The 17029-nt window shown below is 40.3% G+C and overlaps 1 protein-coding gene across 1 annotated transcript in view; it reads left to right on the top strand.

The window, feature by feature from the left end:
* Positions 1 to 17029, top strand: part of LOC126162506 (esterase E4-like) — a 125991-nt gene that overhangs the window by 39897 nt on the left and 69065 nt on the right. The window contains exon 3 of the mRNA XM_049919056.1: positions 3109 to 3276. Within this exon, the coding sequence (XP_049775013.1) occupies positions 3109 to 3276 (168 nt within the window). The remainder of the gene's footprint in view (positions 1 to 3108; positions 3277 to 17029) is intronic.

The raw sequence follows: 17029 nt of genomic DNA, 5'->3' as shown, positions 1-17029 counted from the left end.
TTTTGGTTTTTTGGGACTTTATAGTGTTTTTACCATTGCACACACCCGATTACAACTGTGGTTAAGTGTTCCATAGAAATGGCTCCACTTTTCTTTTGTATCATCTGATTTATATACATGTTGCTAGTCCATATGTGCAAGGTCCTATAGTTTATTATGGTCAGTTTTCTTTTATACGTAAGGAAGTCACTATAAACATTACTGTGCTATCTCTGTTGATGTCTGTGGTATTAGAGAGGGTTTCCAATAGTTTTCACCCCTAATTCTTCCCTTTTTAAAGGCATAACAACTTGGTCAGTGCAAGTCTGTAAACCTAATGTTTTTCTGATTGGGGATGAATTTATATGAATATAGTAATATCACTGTAACAATTCAGAACACATCTACATCCATATTCCCCAAGCCACCTGATGGAATGCAATGGACGGTACTTCTGTTACCACTGTTCCCCCTTCCCTGTTCCATTCTCATAAAGCACATGGGAAGAATGATTGTTGGTAGACCTACTTATTAGCTCTTATTTGTCAGATTTTTTTGCTTTGGTAATTTTGTGTGACAAATGTGGGAGTACCTTCTGTGTTGCTTGACTCTCCCGGAACATGCTGTTTCAGAATAGTAAATCTGTCTGTGATGCACAACACATCCCATACAGTATCTGTCACTGGAGTGTTGACCATCTCCATAATGCTGTTGCACCAGCTAAATGATCTTGCGTCAGAACACACCACTCTTCATTGCTCTCTATTGCTTCTATTAGTCCAACATGGTAAGGCACCCAAACTGATGAGCAATACCCAAAAATCGGTCAAACAAGAGTTTTAGAAAACATTTCTTTTATGGGTCAATTACATTTCCTTACCATTTTTCCAATGAATCTTAACCTGACATCTGCTTTTCCTGCAATTTGTTTTATGTGGCCATTCCTAGGTCACCCCTAGGCATTTTTCAGTAGTTACTGTTCCCATTGATTTGTCACCAATAGTGTAATCTTCACCTACTTATGCACACTATGGTATGTTTATTTAAATTAAATCAACTGTCAATCCCTCCTGCACAAATCATCAATTCTCTGCAAATCTTCTGACAATTTGCTACAGCCTCCTGAATTTGCTACCTTCTTATAGACAATGACATCGTCTATGAACATCCACATGGAATTTCTAAAGTTATTAACTAGATGATTTGTATATTTTTTAAACAGTAATGCTTCTATCACACTTCCTTGGGATATAGTTGAAATTACCTGTACATCAGTCAGTTTTGTATTGGTAAATGCAATGTGTTGAGTTCTATCTGCAAGAAAGTCCTGAACCCAGTCACAAATCTGGGTTGGTATTCAGTAAGCTCATATTTTGTTCGCTAAATGACAGTGGGAAAGTGTATCAAATGCCTTCCTGAAATCCAAGAACATGGCATAAACCTGAAGGCCGATGTCTACAACACTCTGAATCTTGTGTACTAACAGAGTGAGCTGAATTTTGCAAGACTCTCTTTGCAGAATCAATGTTGATTTTTATAGACGAGAATTTCATTCTCTAATAATATCATAATAAATGATTGTGAAGCATGTTCCATAATTCTAGAACAGAGTGACATAAGTAATATAGAGCTATAATTGTGTAGATCTGTTTTACGACTCTTCTTGAAAATGGCAATGACCTGCACTTTTTCCAGACTCTAGGGATGCTTTGTTGCTGCAGTGACCTATGATAAACTACTGCTAGAATTGGAACATACCTGAGGTAATTTATAATATAGCTTAAAGAGTCTATATTTACATCTCCTAGTATTATAACCTGTTTTTAGTTTGTTGAGAATTTATTCAGAAGTTTGAAATGACACAGGAATTCATCTATATCATTGTTTGGTGATCTTTACAAGCCAGCTATTATTAAGTTGTCTTTGCCTATCTTTGTGTTCACTGCTGATGATCCAAAGGCCACCTCACCAATAAGTTCATCAGCCAAATCAATTTTTCACACTGAATATTATTTCTGTCTTAAATGATGATGCAAACATCATTGTGTTAACTGTTCTACAATATAGACTTGGAATTTCATCAAAACTAAGATTCTCTTCAGTTTTACATTCAAGTTCATTTTGTATTATACAGTCTGGAACACTATTTTGCTTTTTTATTTTCTCTGATGCTGTTAGTGGGTGTCTGTGTGTCTTTTCTTCATGTGCTTACATTGGACGCTGCCTTACATTGAAAAAGGATATTTACTGGCAAGAAAAACTGTTGACGTAATTAAGTCTTTTCAATTTGTTCGTTCCTTTAATTTTTTGCTTAATCAAATTGGGGAAGATTGTTAATACCAGGTACAGATAAACATTATTTTACATCATCATAATGTAAGAAGTTTCACGGTTAAAATGAGAGAATGTTTGATTTCATTTTACTCATCTTGGATATAGCTGAACATTATGACAGTGTATGCACTGTAACATATTATGTAAAAAAAACCTGCTACACCTAATTTTATTTTGGACTTATTTATTTAATGTCCTCATTTTCTTTAGTGTCCATTGTGTGCATTAGTAGGTTGCAGTGTATGTTCGGTTTTTCATGCCCTTGTAGTACTGTGAATAAAAGAAATGGAACTTGGGCACTGCCTTTCATAATGGGCAATATTAACAATGTTGACAGGAGTGATCTCTATGATGAACTTATCTTACTCACTACCTCATTTTGATACACATACCTAGCAAGTAATTGTTACAATACCAACATGAATACTACTAATATTCTATAGTACTTCAGCACCATAATTGTACCTGTGTGTTCTGGAGTTTTTGAGTTATGCCAATCCATTCAAGAGCATTTATTATTAAGAAAAAATTATGAGCCATACAGGTGTTAACATAAATATGGTACAAAATAATTGAAGCATATTTTCTACTACTGCATCATTGTTAATTATAGTTTCGATAATATGAACTTGCCACCCACCATATAGCAGAGATGCTGAGTCACAGATAGGCACAACAAAAAAGACTGTATCTGAAACTCAGCATTTCCACTATGTAGTGAGTAGCAACTATCCTTTTCATATTTTTAGTATTCCATCCTAGATTTTCCAGTGTTTAATTATACTTTCATTGTAGGTGCTAAGACTGTATAGTACAAGAACAGCTGGTGTGGAAACAGTGACAGTTAAAGTTGCCCAAGGCATTTTGAAAGGAAAAGTAGTTGAAGCAAAGTATGGAGGGAAGTATTGCAGCTTTCAGGGTATTCGTTATGCAAAGCCACCAGTCGGTACTCTTAGATTTCAGGTAAGAACTATAATTTTTTTCTGTCTTTTGGACAACCTTTAGCCAATTTCTTTCTACATTCTTTTCTAATTCAAATTTTTGTTCTGTTTCTGATGGCTTCAGTGCCAACAGGGATTATACTCAATTTTTCTTTATGATTCCCTGCCCCCAGTAGATACTCACCATTTTTGTAACATGAGAAAAAGATGCGACAATACTGTTGTTTAGATATCTTTTCAAGGTACAGAATTTGTTAAGTTAAAAGGTGGAAAAAAAGTTAGCTTCATGTTAAGAAATGAAATCTTACTACTTAGGTATCATAAAAATTTAAAGTGTAACATAGTCTGTATATTTACTAATTATAACTGAAACATTGGGAGCATATCAGATACATAAATCTTAATGATAAGTATAGAAGCTGAGTGGATAAAGAAGGCAGTAGCTCAACAGAGGGGAAGGAAAAGAAAATTTCTCCTCTCGCTACATTACACTGTGCACCTACAATGTTGTATGTCCAAGACCGAAAATGGCAACATACCTAAATGTAGTAAAGATTTACCTAGAATTCGAAATATAAACTATAGCGTTTTTTCATAAAAGGGCAAGTATCTACTAAGTTATATGATGATCACATAATCAGTAGGGAAATCAAAACCAGTAGTTAATGATCAATGTTTTTAATGTAACAGGATCTGCATTCTGAATAAGGGGGAACATGGTCAGAATAACATAAAAACATAATAAATATAATAGAGGGAAACATTCCACATGGGAAAAATATATCTAAAAACAAAGATGATGAGACTTACCAAACAAAAGCACTGGTCGGTCGATAGACACACAAACAAACACAAACATACAAACAAAATTCTAGCTTTTGCAACCAACGGCTGCTTTGTCAGGAAAGAGGGCCTCACTGCGATGGAGCACTTCCTTTCACCCTACCTAAAACCTCTTTCCTCATTACCTTAGCCAGCTTCATCCTGACCCACAACTTCTTCACTTTCGAAGGCCAGACATACCAACAATTAAAGGGAACAGCCATGGGTAGCAGGATGCCCCCTCGTACGCCAACCTATTCATGATCTGGACTCACAGTGAAGAAGAACTCCAGAATTTCCTCTCCAACCTCAACTCCTTTGGTTCCATCAGATTCACCTGGTCCTACTCTAAATCCCATGCCACTTTCCTTGACATTGACCTCCAACTGTCCAATGGCCAGCTTCACACGTCCGTCCACATCAAACCCACCAACAAGCAACAGTACCTCCATTATGACAGCTGCCACCCATTCCACATCAAACGGTCCCTTCCCTACAGCCTAGGTCTTCATGGCAAACGAATCTGCTCCAGTCCGGAATCCTTGAACCATTACACCAAGAACCTGAAAACGGCTTTCGCATCCCGCAACTACCCTCCCGACCTGGTACAGAAGCAAATAACCAGAGCCACTTCCTCATCTCCTCAAACCCGGAACCTCCCACAGAAGAACCCCAAAAGTGCCCCACTTGTGACAGGATACTTTCCGGGACTGTATCAGACTCTGAATGTGGCTTTCCAGCAGAGATACAACTTCCTCAAATCCTGCCCTGAAATGAGATCCATCCTTCATGAAATCCTTCCCACTCCACCAAGAGTGTCTTTCCGCCGTCCACCTAACCTTCGTAACCTCTTAGTTCATCCCTATGAAATCCCCAAACCACCTTCCCTACCCTCTGGCTCCTACCCTTGTAACCGCCCCTGGTGTAAAACCTGTCCCATGCACCCTCCCACCACCACCTACTCCAGTCCTGTAACCTGGAAGGCATACACGATCAAAGGCAGAGCCACGTGTGAAAGCACCCACGTGATTTACCAACTGACCTGCCTACACTGTGAAGCCTTCTATGTGGGAATGACCAGCAACAAACTGTCCATTCGCATGAATGGACACAGGCAGACAGTGTTTGTTGGTAATGAGGATCACCCTGTGGCTAAACACGCCTTGGTGCACGGCCAGCACATCTTGGCACAGTGTTACACCGTCCGAGTTATCTGGATACTTCCCACTAACACCAACCTGTCAGAACTCCGGAGATGGGAACTTGCCCTTCAGCATATCCTCTCTTCTCACTATCCGCCAGGCCTCAATCTCCCCTAATTTCTAATTTCAATTTGCCGCCGCTTTCAACAACATCTGCACATCCACCTTGACTGACATCTCTGCCCAAACTCTTTGCCTTTACAAATGTCTGCCTGTGTCTGTGTATATGCGGATGGATATGTGTGTGTGAGCGAGTGTATACCTGTCCTTTTTTCTCCCTAAGGTAAGTCTTTCCACTCCTGGAATTGGAATGACTCCTTACCCTCTCCCTTAAAACCCACATCCTTTCGTCTTTCCCTCTCCTTCCCTCTTTCCTGACGAAGCAGCCGTTGGTTGCGAAAGCTAGAATTTTGTGTGTATGTTTGTGTTTGTTTGTGTGTCTATCGACCTGCCAGCGCTTTTGTTTGGTAAGTCTCATCATCTTTGTTTTTAGATATAAAAACATAATAACATATTCTTTAGAATTTCATAGAATCTCAAGTCAGTTATTTGAAGGTTCTGAAAGTTTATTTTATTTTATGTGCAGTGAACTGAACTGCCTTCAAATCAGAGATTTAAAAATGTAACAAATAACAACACATTATATATAAATTTTCAAGTGAAATATTTTCAACAGTATGGCGGATGTGAAAGGCATAATTATGGTTATAGCGAAAATCAAAAGTAATTGTGGAGAATATGTAGTTATACAAATGAATGTGGACACATAAATGAGTGGTAAATGGTCCAAAGAAGTTTTCTGCTGTATTCTAAGAGATAAGAAAAGACAGAGACAGTGAGATGATGACCTTATGAGAGGTGGGTAGGTGACATTAAAAAACATGAAAGAGGAATATGGATGGCTATAGATGAAGATAGGAATTTTAGGAGATGGGACCTGGATAAACTGAAAGAACTAGAGGTTGTACAGAGTTTCAAGGAGAGCTAAAGGGAACAATTGACAGGAATGGTGGAAAGAAATACAGTAGAAGACGAATGGGTAGCTCTGAGGGATGAAGTAGTGAAGGCAGCAGAGGCTCAAGTAGGTAAAAAGACAAGGGCTAGTAGAAATCCTTGGGTAACAGAAGAAATATTGAATTTAATTGATGAAAGGAGAAAATATAAAAATGCAGTAAATGAAGCAGGCAAAAAGGAATACAAACGTCTCAAAAATGAGGTCGACAGGAAGCGCAAAATGACTAAGCAGGTATGGCTAGAGGACAAATGTAAGGATGTAGAGGCTTATCTCACTAGGGGTAAGATAGATACAGCCCACAGGAAAATTAAAGAGACCTTTGGAGAAGAGAGAGCCACTTGTATGAATATCAAGAGCTCAGATGGAAACCCAGTTCTAAGCAAAGAGGGGAAAGCAGAAAGGTGGAAGGAGTATATAGAGGGTCTATACAAGGGCGATGTACTTGAGGACAATATCATGGAAATGGAAAAGGATGTAGAAGAAGATGAAATGGGAGATACGATACTGCGTGAAGAGTTTGACAGAGCACTGGAAGACCTGAGTCGAAACAAGGCCCCGGAGTAGACAACATTCCATTAGAACTACTGACGGCCTTGGGAGAGCCAGTCCTGACAAAACTCTACCATCTGGTGAGCAAGATGTACAAGACAGGTGAAATACCCTCAGACTTCAAGAAGAATATAATAATTCCAATCCCAAAGAAAGCAGGTGTTGACAGATGTGAAAATTACCAAACTATCAGTTTAATAAGTCACAGCTGCAAAATACTAACTCGAATTCTTTACAGACGAATGGAAAAACTGGTAGAAGCCGACCTCGGGGAAGATCAGTTTGGTTTCCGTAGAAATGTTGAAGCACGTGAGGCAATACTGACCTTACGACTTATCTTAGAAGGAAGATTAAGGAAAGGCAAACCTATGTTTCTAGCATTCGTAGACTTAGAGAAAGCTTTTGACAATGTTGACTGGAATACTCTCTTTCAAATTCTAAAGGTGCCAGGGGTAAAATACAGGGAGCGAAAGGCTATTTACAATTTTTACAGAAACCAGATGGCAGTTATAAGAGTCGAGGGGCATGAAAGGGAAGCAGTGGTTGGGAAGGAAGTGAGACAGGGTTGTAGCCTCTCCCCGATGTTATTCAATCTGTATATTGAGCAAGCAGTAAAGGAAACAAAAGAAAAATTTGGAGTAGGTATTAAAATCCAGGGAGAAGAAATTAAAACTTTGAGGTTCGCTGATGACATTGTAATTCTGTCAGAGACAGCAAAGGACCTGGAAGAGCAGTTGAACGGAATGGACAGTGTCTTGAAAGGAGGATATAAGATGAACATCAACAAAAGCAAAACGAGGATAATGGAATGTCGTCGAATTAAGTCGGGTGATGCTGAGGGAATTAGATTAGGAAATGAGACACTTAAAGTAGTAAAGGAGTTTTTCTATTTGGGGAGCAAAATAACTGATGATGGTCAAAGTAGAGAGGATATAAAATGTAGACTGGCAATGGGAAGGAAAGCATTTCTGAAGAAGAGAAATTTGTTAACATCGAGTATAGATGTAAGTGTCAGGAAGTCGTTTCTGAAAGTATTTGTATGGAGTGTAGCCATGTATGGAAGCGTAACATGGACAATAAATAGTTTGGACAACAAGAGAATAGAAGCTTTTGAAATGTGGTGCTACAGAAGAATGTTGAAGATTAGGTGGGTAGATCACGTAACTAATGAGGAGGTATTGAATAGGATTGGAGAGAAGAGAAGTTTGTGGCGCAACTTGACTAGAAGAAGAGGGATCGGTTGGTAGGACATGTCCTGAGGCATCAAGGGATCACAAATTTAGCATTGGAGGGCAGTGTGGAGGGTAAAAATCGTAGAGGGAGACCAAGAGATGAATACACTAAGCAGATTCAGAAGGATGTAGGTTGCAGTAGGTACTGGGAGATGAAGAATCTTGCACAGGATAGAGTAGCATGGAGAGCTGCATCAAACCAGTCTCAGGACTGAAGACCACAACAACAACATAGATGAAGACAGTAATTCAAGGCAATATATGTAGTTGGTCTTTACTACTACTACTATTACTACTAATTTTGTACACTACTGGCCATTAAAATTGCTACAACATGAAGATGACGTGCTACAGATGCAAAATTTAACCAACAAGAAGAAGATGCTGTGATATGCAAATGATTAGCTTTTCAGAGCATTCACACAAGGTTGGCACCGGTGGCGACACCTACAACGTGCTGACTTGAGGAAAGGTTCCAACCGATTTCTTGTACACAAACAGCAGTTGACCGGCGTTGCCTAGTGAAACGTTGTTGTGATGCCTTGTGTAAGGAGGAGAAATGCATACCATCACGTTTACGATTTTGATATAGGTCGAATTGTAGCCTATCGCGATTGCGGTTTATTGTATCGCGACATAGTTGCTCGCATTGGTCGAGATCCAATGACTGTTAGCAGAACATGGAATTGGTGGGTTCAAGAGGGTAATACGGAATGCCGTGCTGGATCCCAACAGCCTTGTATCACTAGCAGTCGAGATGACAGGCATCTTATCCGCATGACTGTAACGGATCGTGCAACCATGTCTCGATCCCTGAGTCAGCAGATGGGGACGTTTGCAAGACGACAACCATCTGCACGAACAGTTCAATGACGTTTGCAGCAGCATGGACTATCAGCTCAGAGACCATGGCTGCGGTTACCCTTGATGCTGCATCACAGACAGGAGTGCCTGCGATGGTGTACTTAATGACGAACCTGGGTGCATGAATGGCAAAACGTCATTTTTTTGGATGAATCCAGGTTCTGTCTACAGCATCATGATGGTTGCATCCGTGTTTGGAGACATTGCGGTGAACACACGTTGGAAGCGTGTATTCGTCATCACCATACAGGCGTATCACCCGGCATGGTGGTATGGGGTGCCATTGGTTACACGTCTCAGTCACCTCTTGTTCCCATTGACAGCACTTTGAACAGTGGACGTTACATTTCAGATGTGTTACGACCTGTGGCTCTACCCTTCATTCGATGCCTGTGAAACCCTACATTTCAGCAGGATAATGCATGACTGCATGTTGATAGTCCTTTACGGGTCTTTCTGCATACAGAAAAAGTTCGACTGCTGCCCTGGCCAGCACATTCTCTCACCAATTGAAAACGTCTGGTCAATGGTGGTCGAGCAACTGGCTCGTCACAAAACGCCAGTCACTACTCTTGATGAACTGTGGTATCGAGTTGAAGCTGCATGGGCAGCTGTACCTGTACACACCATCCAAGCTTGGTTTGACTCAATGCCCAGGCGTATCAAGGCCGTTATTATGGCCAGAGGTAGTTGTTCTGGGTACTGATTTCTCAGCATCTATGCACCCAATTGTGTGCAAATGTAATCACGTGTCAGTTCTAGTATAACATATTTGTCCAATGAATACCCATTTATCATCTGCATTTCTTCTTGGTGTAGCAATTTTAATGGCCAGTAGTGTATCAAAGACATCTTTGTAAGTAGTGAGAGATCCCATTTGCATTATTTAGTTGCATTTGACTTTGTCTTCTCCACTTCCTCTTGTTGCTGTATTTTAGCTGTTAATTGTTTCCTACTTTTTAATGTACAGGACAGGATTAATGGGAATTTTTTAAGTATAAAAGAATTCCAACTATAGTAGATCAGATAGTAACTTTGGCAGAGACATAATTAGATTTTTCTGTTGTAATGCTTCTTTCCATAGTTTAATAACAGAAGTTTTTATGTATTTAAAAAACTAATTCTACCTTCAGTTTTAAATGATATGGCAGTCACTCATATTTGAAGAGGAGAGGATTGGTGATAGCATTTTATCATACATACAATGTAATTTCTACCCATACAGGTAACATAGCTTCACCTCTTGAATTACTTACATTACATAGCATAAATATCTACATCACTTGTGCTTAAATAAGAAGTGAACCAAGCGAATACTGATTCACTATTACCATAAATGGGCAATTTCTGTAGCACGGGTAGTTTAAGCACACAATTGATTGACTTAAACAAATCACAGAAAGTGTTAGTTTTATGCAGTTAGTGACTCTGTAAGTAGTTGTCATGTTAAAATGGCAGTTTGGTAATTAAATAATGGAAAGTCCAGGTTGGAATATAAACAATATTATGAAAAGGATAAACTGCTACTCACGGTATAGATGACACATTGAATTGCAGACAGGCAAGATGAAAAGTTTGCTACATATAAACATATAAGCTTTCAGCCAAAGCCTTCTTCAGAAGGAAAAGCACACACATTCATACAAACAAGCACACCTCATACACATTTGACTGCTCTCTTCAGCCATTCTGACCAGATCGCAATAGAAATCTTCTTACATTTGTTTTTTAAATTGGATGATGGTGGGACATCAGCTGGTATAATTTTTTATTGATAATGAAACTCCTCCAGCTGTATTTAAGATTTCATGTTTATTTGACTACTAGTTTCAACGTTGCATCGTCATCTTCAGGCCCATACACTTTGATGGTATCAATTGTGTGTGGCTGAGTTCTAGAAGTCCACAGTGAGACCAATACGGAGCATGTATTGGTCTCACCACAGACGTCTAGTACTCAGCTACCCACAATTGATATCACCAAAGTGTACAGGCCTGAAGATGACGTTGACACAATGGCAAAACTAGTAGCCAAATAAATATGAAATCTTAAATGCAGTTGGATGAGTTTCATTTTCAATTAAAAAAAATGCAATAGAAATGGTTCAAACAGGAGCAACAGCCCAGAATGTGGTGGGGAGAGATAGCAAGGTATGGGTGGGGGTAATTGGTGCTGCCTTGCAAAGCATACAGTAATTAAATGGTGGCATGCAAGGGCTGTCAGGTTGAGTGCCTGGGGGAGGGGGGCAGGCAGGAACAGGGAGCGGAAAGAGAGAAGCAGAGAAGGGGAAAAGACTGGTGGGTGCACTGGCAGAAAGCAATGCACAATGGAGACTGTAGGTTTAGTCTAGGACGATTTTGGGAGCGGAGAATGTGTTGATGTGGGAGGTTAAATTTTGGGCAGTAGGTTGGAGGTGTTGATCAGTGAGGGCTAAAATTCTTTTAGTAAACCAGCTGCAATGGGGCGTCTAGAATTGTTGGATTTGTGGCTTTTGGGAACCATATAGAAGGTGTGTGTGTTTTTTTTCAGTAAATCAGCTGCAATGAGTCAGGGCTTTGGTTGGAAGGATTGGTGGCAAATAAGTGTTTCCACTGCAGGGGTCAGGAGAAGGAGAGTAGGTCTCTGACAAGTCCTACATGGTTAAATTTGGCTGCAGGACTGGAGGTGAGGCCTTTGGATAGGACTGAAACATATGTGGTTTGAGGATTTTGGTGGAAAGGTTAATGACAGTGTTGTGGGATTGTTTTGCCTCTGGATTTAGTGGAATGTTGGAAGGAGTTTTGGGGGATGTAACAAGTTGAAAAGTCAGCTAATCAGGGTCTGGGTTTTATGAAGGGTTGACGAGGAGGAACAGTGTAGACAGGATAGCAGTTGGATATTGGTGCCCCAAGATTGCAGTTAGCAGGCTGCATAACTTGTGGAGTTGGTGCCTGGAATGCTCTTCTAGGAGCTGGAGAGCAAGAGATTCAGTTTCATTGATGTGGGGTGACCAGAGTCATGGGATACCTCCTAATATCCAGCCGGACCTCCTTTTTCCCTGCGTAGTGCAGGAACTAAACGTGGCATGGACTCAACAAATTGTTCGAAGTCCCCTGCAGAAATATTTAGTATGCTGCCTATATAGCCCTCCATAATTGTGAAGGGGTTGCTGGAGCAGGACTTCGTGCACAAACTGATATCTTGATTATGTCCCACAAATGTTTGATGGGCTGCATGTTGGGCAGTTTGGGTGCCAGAATCATTTGCTCAGACTGTCCAGAATGTGCTTCAAACCAATTGCAAATGGTTGTAGCTCAGTGATATATCACATTGTCATTTATAAAAATTCCATCGTTGTTTGGGAACATGACTGCAAGTGGTCTGCAAGTAGATGAACATAACCTTCTCCGGTCAATGATCAGTTCAGTTGGACCAGAGGACTTAGTCAATTCCATGTAAAAACAGCCCACACTATTATGGAGCCACTACCAGCTTGCACAGTGCCTTTTGACAACTTGGGTCCATCACTTCATGTGGTCTGCATCACACTCAAACCGTACCATCGGCTATTACCTACTGACATTGGGACTCAGCTGACCAGGCTACAGTTTTCTAGTCATCCAGGGTCCAACTGATATTGTCACGAATCCAAGAGAGGTGCTACAGGCGATGTCATCCTTTTAGCAAAGGCACCCACAATGGTTGTCTGCTTCCATAGCCCATTTACGCCAAATTTTGCCGAACTGTTCTAAAGAATACGTTCATCTTATATCCCACATTGATATCTGTGGTTATTTCATGGGGTTATTTCACACAGTGTTGCATGTCTGCCAGCATGGACAAATCTATGCAAATTCCGCTGCACTTGTTCTTTATGTGGAGGCTGTTGGCCAATGCATTGTCTGTCGTGAGAGATGTGTTGTTGTGGTCTTCAGTCCAGAGACTGGCTTGATGCAGCTCTCCATGTTACTCTATCCTGTACAAGCCTCTTCATCTCCAAGTAACTACTGCGATCTGCATTGGTATGGCCATGCGGTTTGAGGCACCCTGTCGTGGACTGCGCGGCCCCTCCCTCCGGAGGTTCGAGTCCTCCCTCGAGCATGGGTGTGTGTGTTGTCCTTACCATAAGTTAGTTTAAGTTAATTTAAGTAGTGTGTAAGTCCAGGGACAGATGACTTCAGCAGTTTGGTCCCTTAGGAATTCTCACACATTTGAACATTTGCAATGTACATCCTTCAAAATCTCCTTAGTGTATTCATCTCTTGACTTCCCTCTGCAATTTTTAACCTCCGCACTTCCCTCCATTACTAAATTTGTGATCCCTTGATGCCTCAGAGTGTGTCCTACCAACCTATCCCTTCTTCCAGTCAAGTTGTGCCACAAATTCCTGTTCTCCCAAATCCTATTCAGTACCTCCTCATTAGTTACATGTTCTACCCATCTAATCTTGAGCATTCTTCTGTAGCATCACATTTCAAAAGCTTGTATTCCCTTCTTGTCTAAACTATTTATCATCCTTGTTTTACTTCCATACATGGCTACACTCCATGCAAATACTTTCAGAAATGACTTCCTGACACTTAAATCTATACTCGATGTTAACAAATTTCTCTTCTTCAGAAACACCTTCCTTGCCATAACCAGTCTACATTTTATATCCTCTCTAGTTTGACCATCATCAGTTATTTTGCTTCTCAGATAGCAAAACTCATCTACTACTTTAAGCGTCTCATTTCATAATCTAATTCCCTCAGCACCACCTGATTTAATTCGATGGCATTCCACTACCCTTGTTTCACTTTTGTTGATGTTCATCTTATATTCTCCTTTCAAGATGCTATCAATTCCACTCAACTGCTCTTCCAGGTCCTTTGCCATCTCTGACAGAATTACAGTGTCATCGGCAAATCTCAAAGTTTTTATTTCTTCTCCATGGATTCTAATGCCTACTCCAATTTTTTTTTTTTTGTTTCATTTACTGCTTCCACAATATATAGATTGAACAACATCAGGGATAGGCTGCAGCCCTGTCTCATTCCCTTCTCAGCCACTGCTTCTCTTTCATGCCCCTCAACTCTTGTAACTGCCCTCTGATTTCTGTATAAATTGCAAATAACTTTTTGTTCCCTGTATTTTACCCCTGCCACCTTCAGAATTTGAAAGAGAGTATTCTAGTCAACATGGTCAAAAGCTTTCTCTAACTCTACAAATGAGAGAAACGTGGGTTTGCCTTTTCTTAACCTATCTTCTGAGATAAGATGTAGAGTCATTATTGCCTTGCATGTTCCAATATTTCTACAGAATCCAAACTGATCTTCCCTGAGGTCAACTTCTACCAGTTTTTCCATTCGTCTTTAAAGAATTTGTGTTAGTATTTTGCAACTGTGACATATTAAACTAACAGTTTGGTAATTTTCACACCTGTCAACACCTGCCTTCTTTGGGATTGGAATTATTATATTCTTCTTGACCCATCTCATACATCTTGCTCACCAGATGGAAGAGTTTTGTCATGGCGGGCTCTCCAAAGGCTATCAGTAGTTCTAATGGAATGTTGTCTACTCCCGGGGCCTTGTTTCGACTTAGGTCTTCCAGTGCTCTGCCAAATACTTCACGCTGTGTCATATCTCCCATTTCATCTTCATCTACGTACTCTTCCATTTCCATAATATTACTCTCAAGTACATCGGCCTTGTATAGAGCCTCTGAATACTCCTTCCACCTTTCTGCTTTCCCTTCTTTGCTTAGGACTGCTTTTCCAACTGAGCTCTTGATATTGGTCTTCTCTCCAAAGATCTCTTTAATTTTTCTGTAGGCAGTCTCTATCTTACCCCTAGTGATATCTGCTTCTACATCCTTAACTTTGTCCTCTGGCCACCCCTGCTTAGACATTTTGCACCTCCTGTCGATCTCATTTTTGAGACATTTGTATTCCTTTTCACCTGCTTCATTTACTGCATTTTTATGTTTTTCTTCCTTTCATCAATTAAATTCAGTATCTCTTCTGTTACTAAGGATTTCTACTAGCCCTTGTCTTTTTACCTACTTGATCCTCTGCTGCCTTCACTATGTCATCTCTCAAAGCTACCCATTCTTCTTCCACTGTATTTATTTCCCCCATTCTTGTCAGTCGTTCCCTAACTCTTTCTCTGAAATACTGTACAACCTCTTGTTCTTTCAGTTTATACAGTTCTCATCTCGTTAAATTCCCACCTTTTTGCAGTTTCTTGTTTTAATGTACCGTTCATAACCAATAAATTGTGGTCAGAATCCACATCTGCCCCTGGAAATGTCTTACAATTTAAAACTTGTTCCTAAATCCCTGTCTTATCATTATGTAATCTATCTGACCAGTGTCTCCAGGCCTCTTCCATGTATACAACCTTCTTTCATGCTTCTTCCACCAAGTATCAACCATGATTAAGTTATCCTCTGTGCAAAAGTCTACCAGATGTCTTCCTCTTTCATTCCTTACCCCCAGTACATATTCACCTACTACTTTTCCTTCTCTTTCTTTTCCTACTATCGAATTCCAGACCCCCATGACCGTTAAATTTTCATCTCCCTTAACTATCTGAATAATTTCTTTTATTGTATCATTCAGTACTTTAATCTCTTCATCATCTGCAGATCTAGGTGGCATATAGACTTTACTACTGTGGTAGGTGTGGGCTTCATGTCTTACCTTGGCTACAACAATGTGTTTACTATGCTGTTCATAGTAACTTATCCTCATCCCTATTTTTTTATTTTTATTCATTATTAAATCTACTCCTGCATTACCCCTATTTGATTTTGTATTTATGACACCGTATTCTCCTGACCAGAAGTCATGTTACTCCTTCACCGAACTTCAGTAATTCCCACTATATCTAACTTTAACGTACCCATTTTCGTTTTCAGATTTTCTAACCTACCTGCCTGATTAAGGGATCTGACATTTCATGCTCCGACCTCTAGAACATCAGTTTTGTTTCTCCTGATAATGATGTCCTCCTGAGTAGTCTCTGCCCAGAGATCAGAATGGATCAGAATGGGGGACTATTTTACCTCCAGAATATTTTACCCAAGAAGACACCATCATTGTTTAACCATACAGTAAAGTTGCATGGCCACAGGATAAATTACAGCTGTAGTTTCCCCTTGCTTTCAGCTGTTTGCAGGCCAGCATAGCAGGGCCATTTTGGTTTATGTTACAGGACCAGATCAGTCAATCATCCAGACTGTTGCCCTTGCAACTACTGAAAAGGCTGCTGCCCCTTTTGAGGAACCACATGTTTGTCTGGCCTCTCAACAGGTACCCCTCCATTCTGCTTGCATCTACGGTATGGCAGTCTGTGTTGCTGAGGCCTGCAAGCCTCCCCACCGATGGCAAGGTCCGTGGTTCATGGGGTGGGAGGTGAGAGATGATGCCTGAAAATTGTATTCTCAACACACTCTTGACACTGTTGATCTTGTATTATTGAATACCCTAACTGTTTCCAAAATGGAATGTCTCATGCATCTAGCTGAACTATCATTCCACATCCAGAGTCTGTTAATTCCCAGTGTGTGGCCATGATCACATCAGAAACCTTTTCACTGGAATCAGTTGAATACAAATGACAGCTCTGCCAATGCACTGTCCTTTTATATCTTGTGTATGTGATACTACCACCATCTTTATATGCCCATATCACTATCTCATGGCTTTTGTCACCTCAGTATATGCAGTGGGGACTGCATAGAAGGTCTTGTAAAGGGAACAGAAGTGGTTCTGGGATGCCTGTGCAGTGGAAAAGTGATTTTGCAATACCAGGTTTGTGAGAGACAGGAGCTGGTGTAATCTGAAAAGGTGAAGGTCGTTGTGAAAGAAGGGGTGGTGTCCAGAGTAAGAAATTTTTATGATTAGGCTTTTGGGGGAGGGGGGATTCCATGTTCTAGGTATCATTTGAGGTACATGAGATGGGACTGGGTTTTAGTCAGGGAAAGGGATACTTTTCTGAACTGGCGCAGAAAGATGGAGCAGGGATCCATTGTGACAGGGATGACATTTTTGAAAAGTGGACTTATGTAGGAAATGTCATATGGAGGTGTGTCATTGTGAGTGGAGCTGGATAACAAGAAAATACA

The sequence above is a fragment of the Schistocerca cancellata genome, chromosome 2 (genome assembly GCF_023864275.1).
Source record: "Schistocerca cancellata isolate TAMUIC-IGC-003103 chromosome 2, iqSchCanc2.1, whole genome shotgun sequence".
Classification (NCBI taxonomy): domain Eukaryota; kingdom Metazoa; phylum Arthropoda; class Insecta; order Orthoptera; family Acrididae; genus Schistocerca; species Schistocerca cancellata.
Note: the sequence above shows the minus strand (reverse complement) of the source record. Positions and strands in the feature narration are given on the sequence as shown.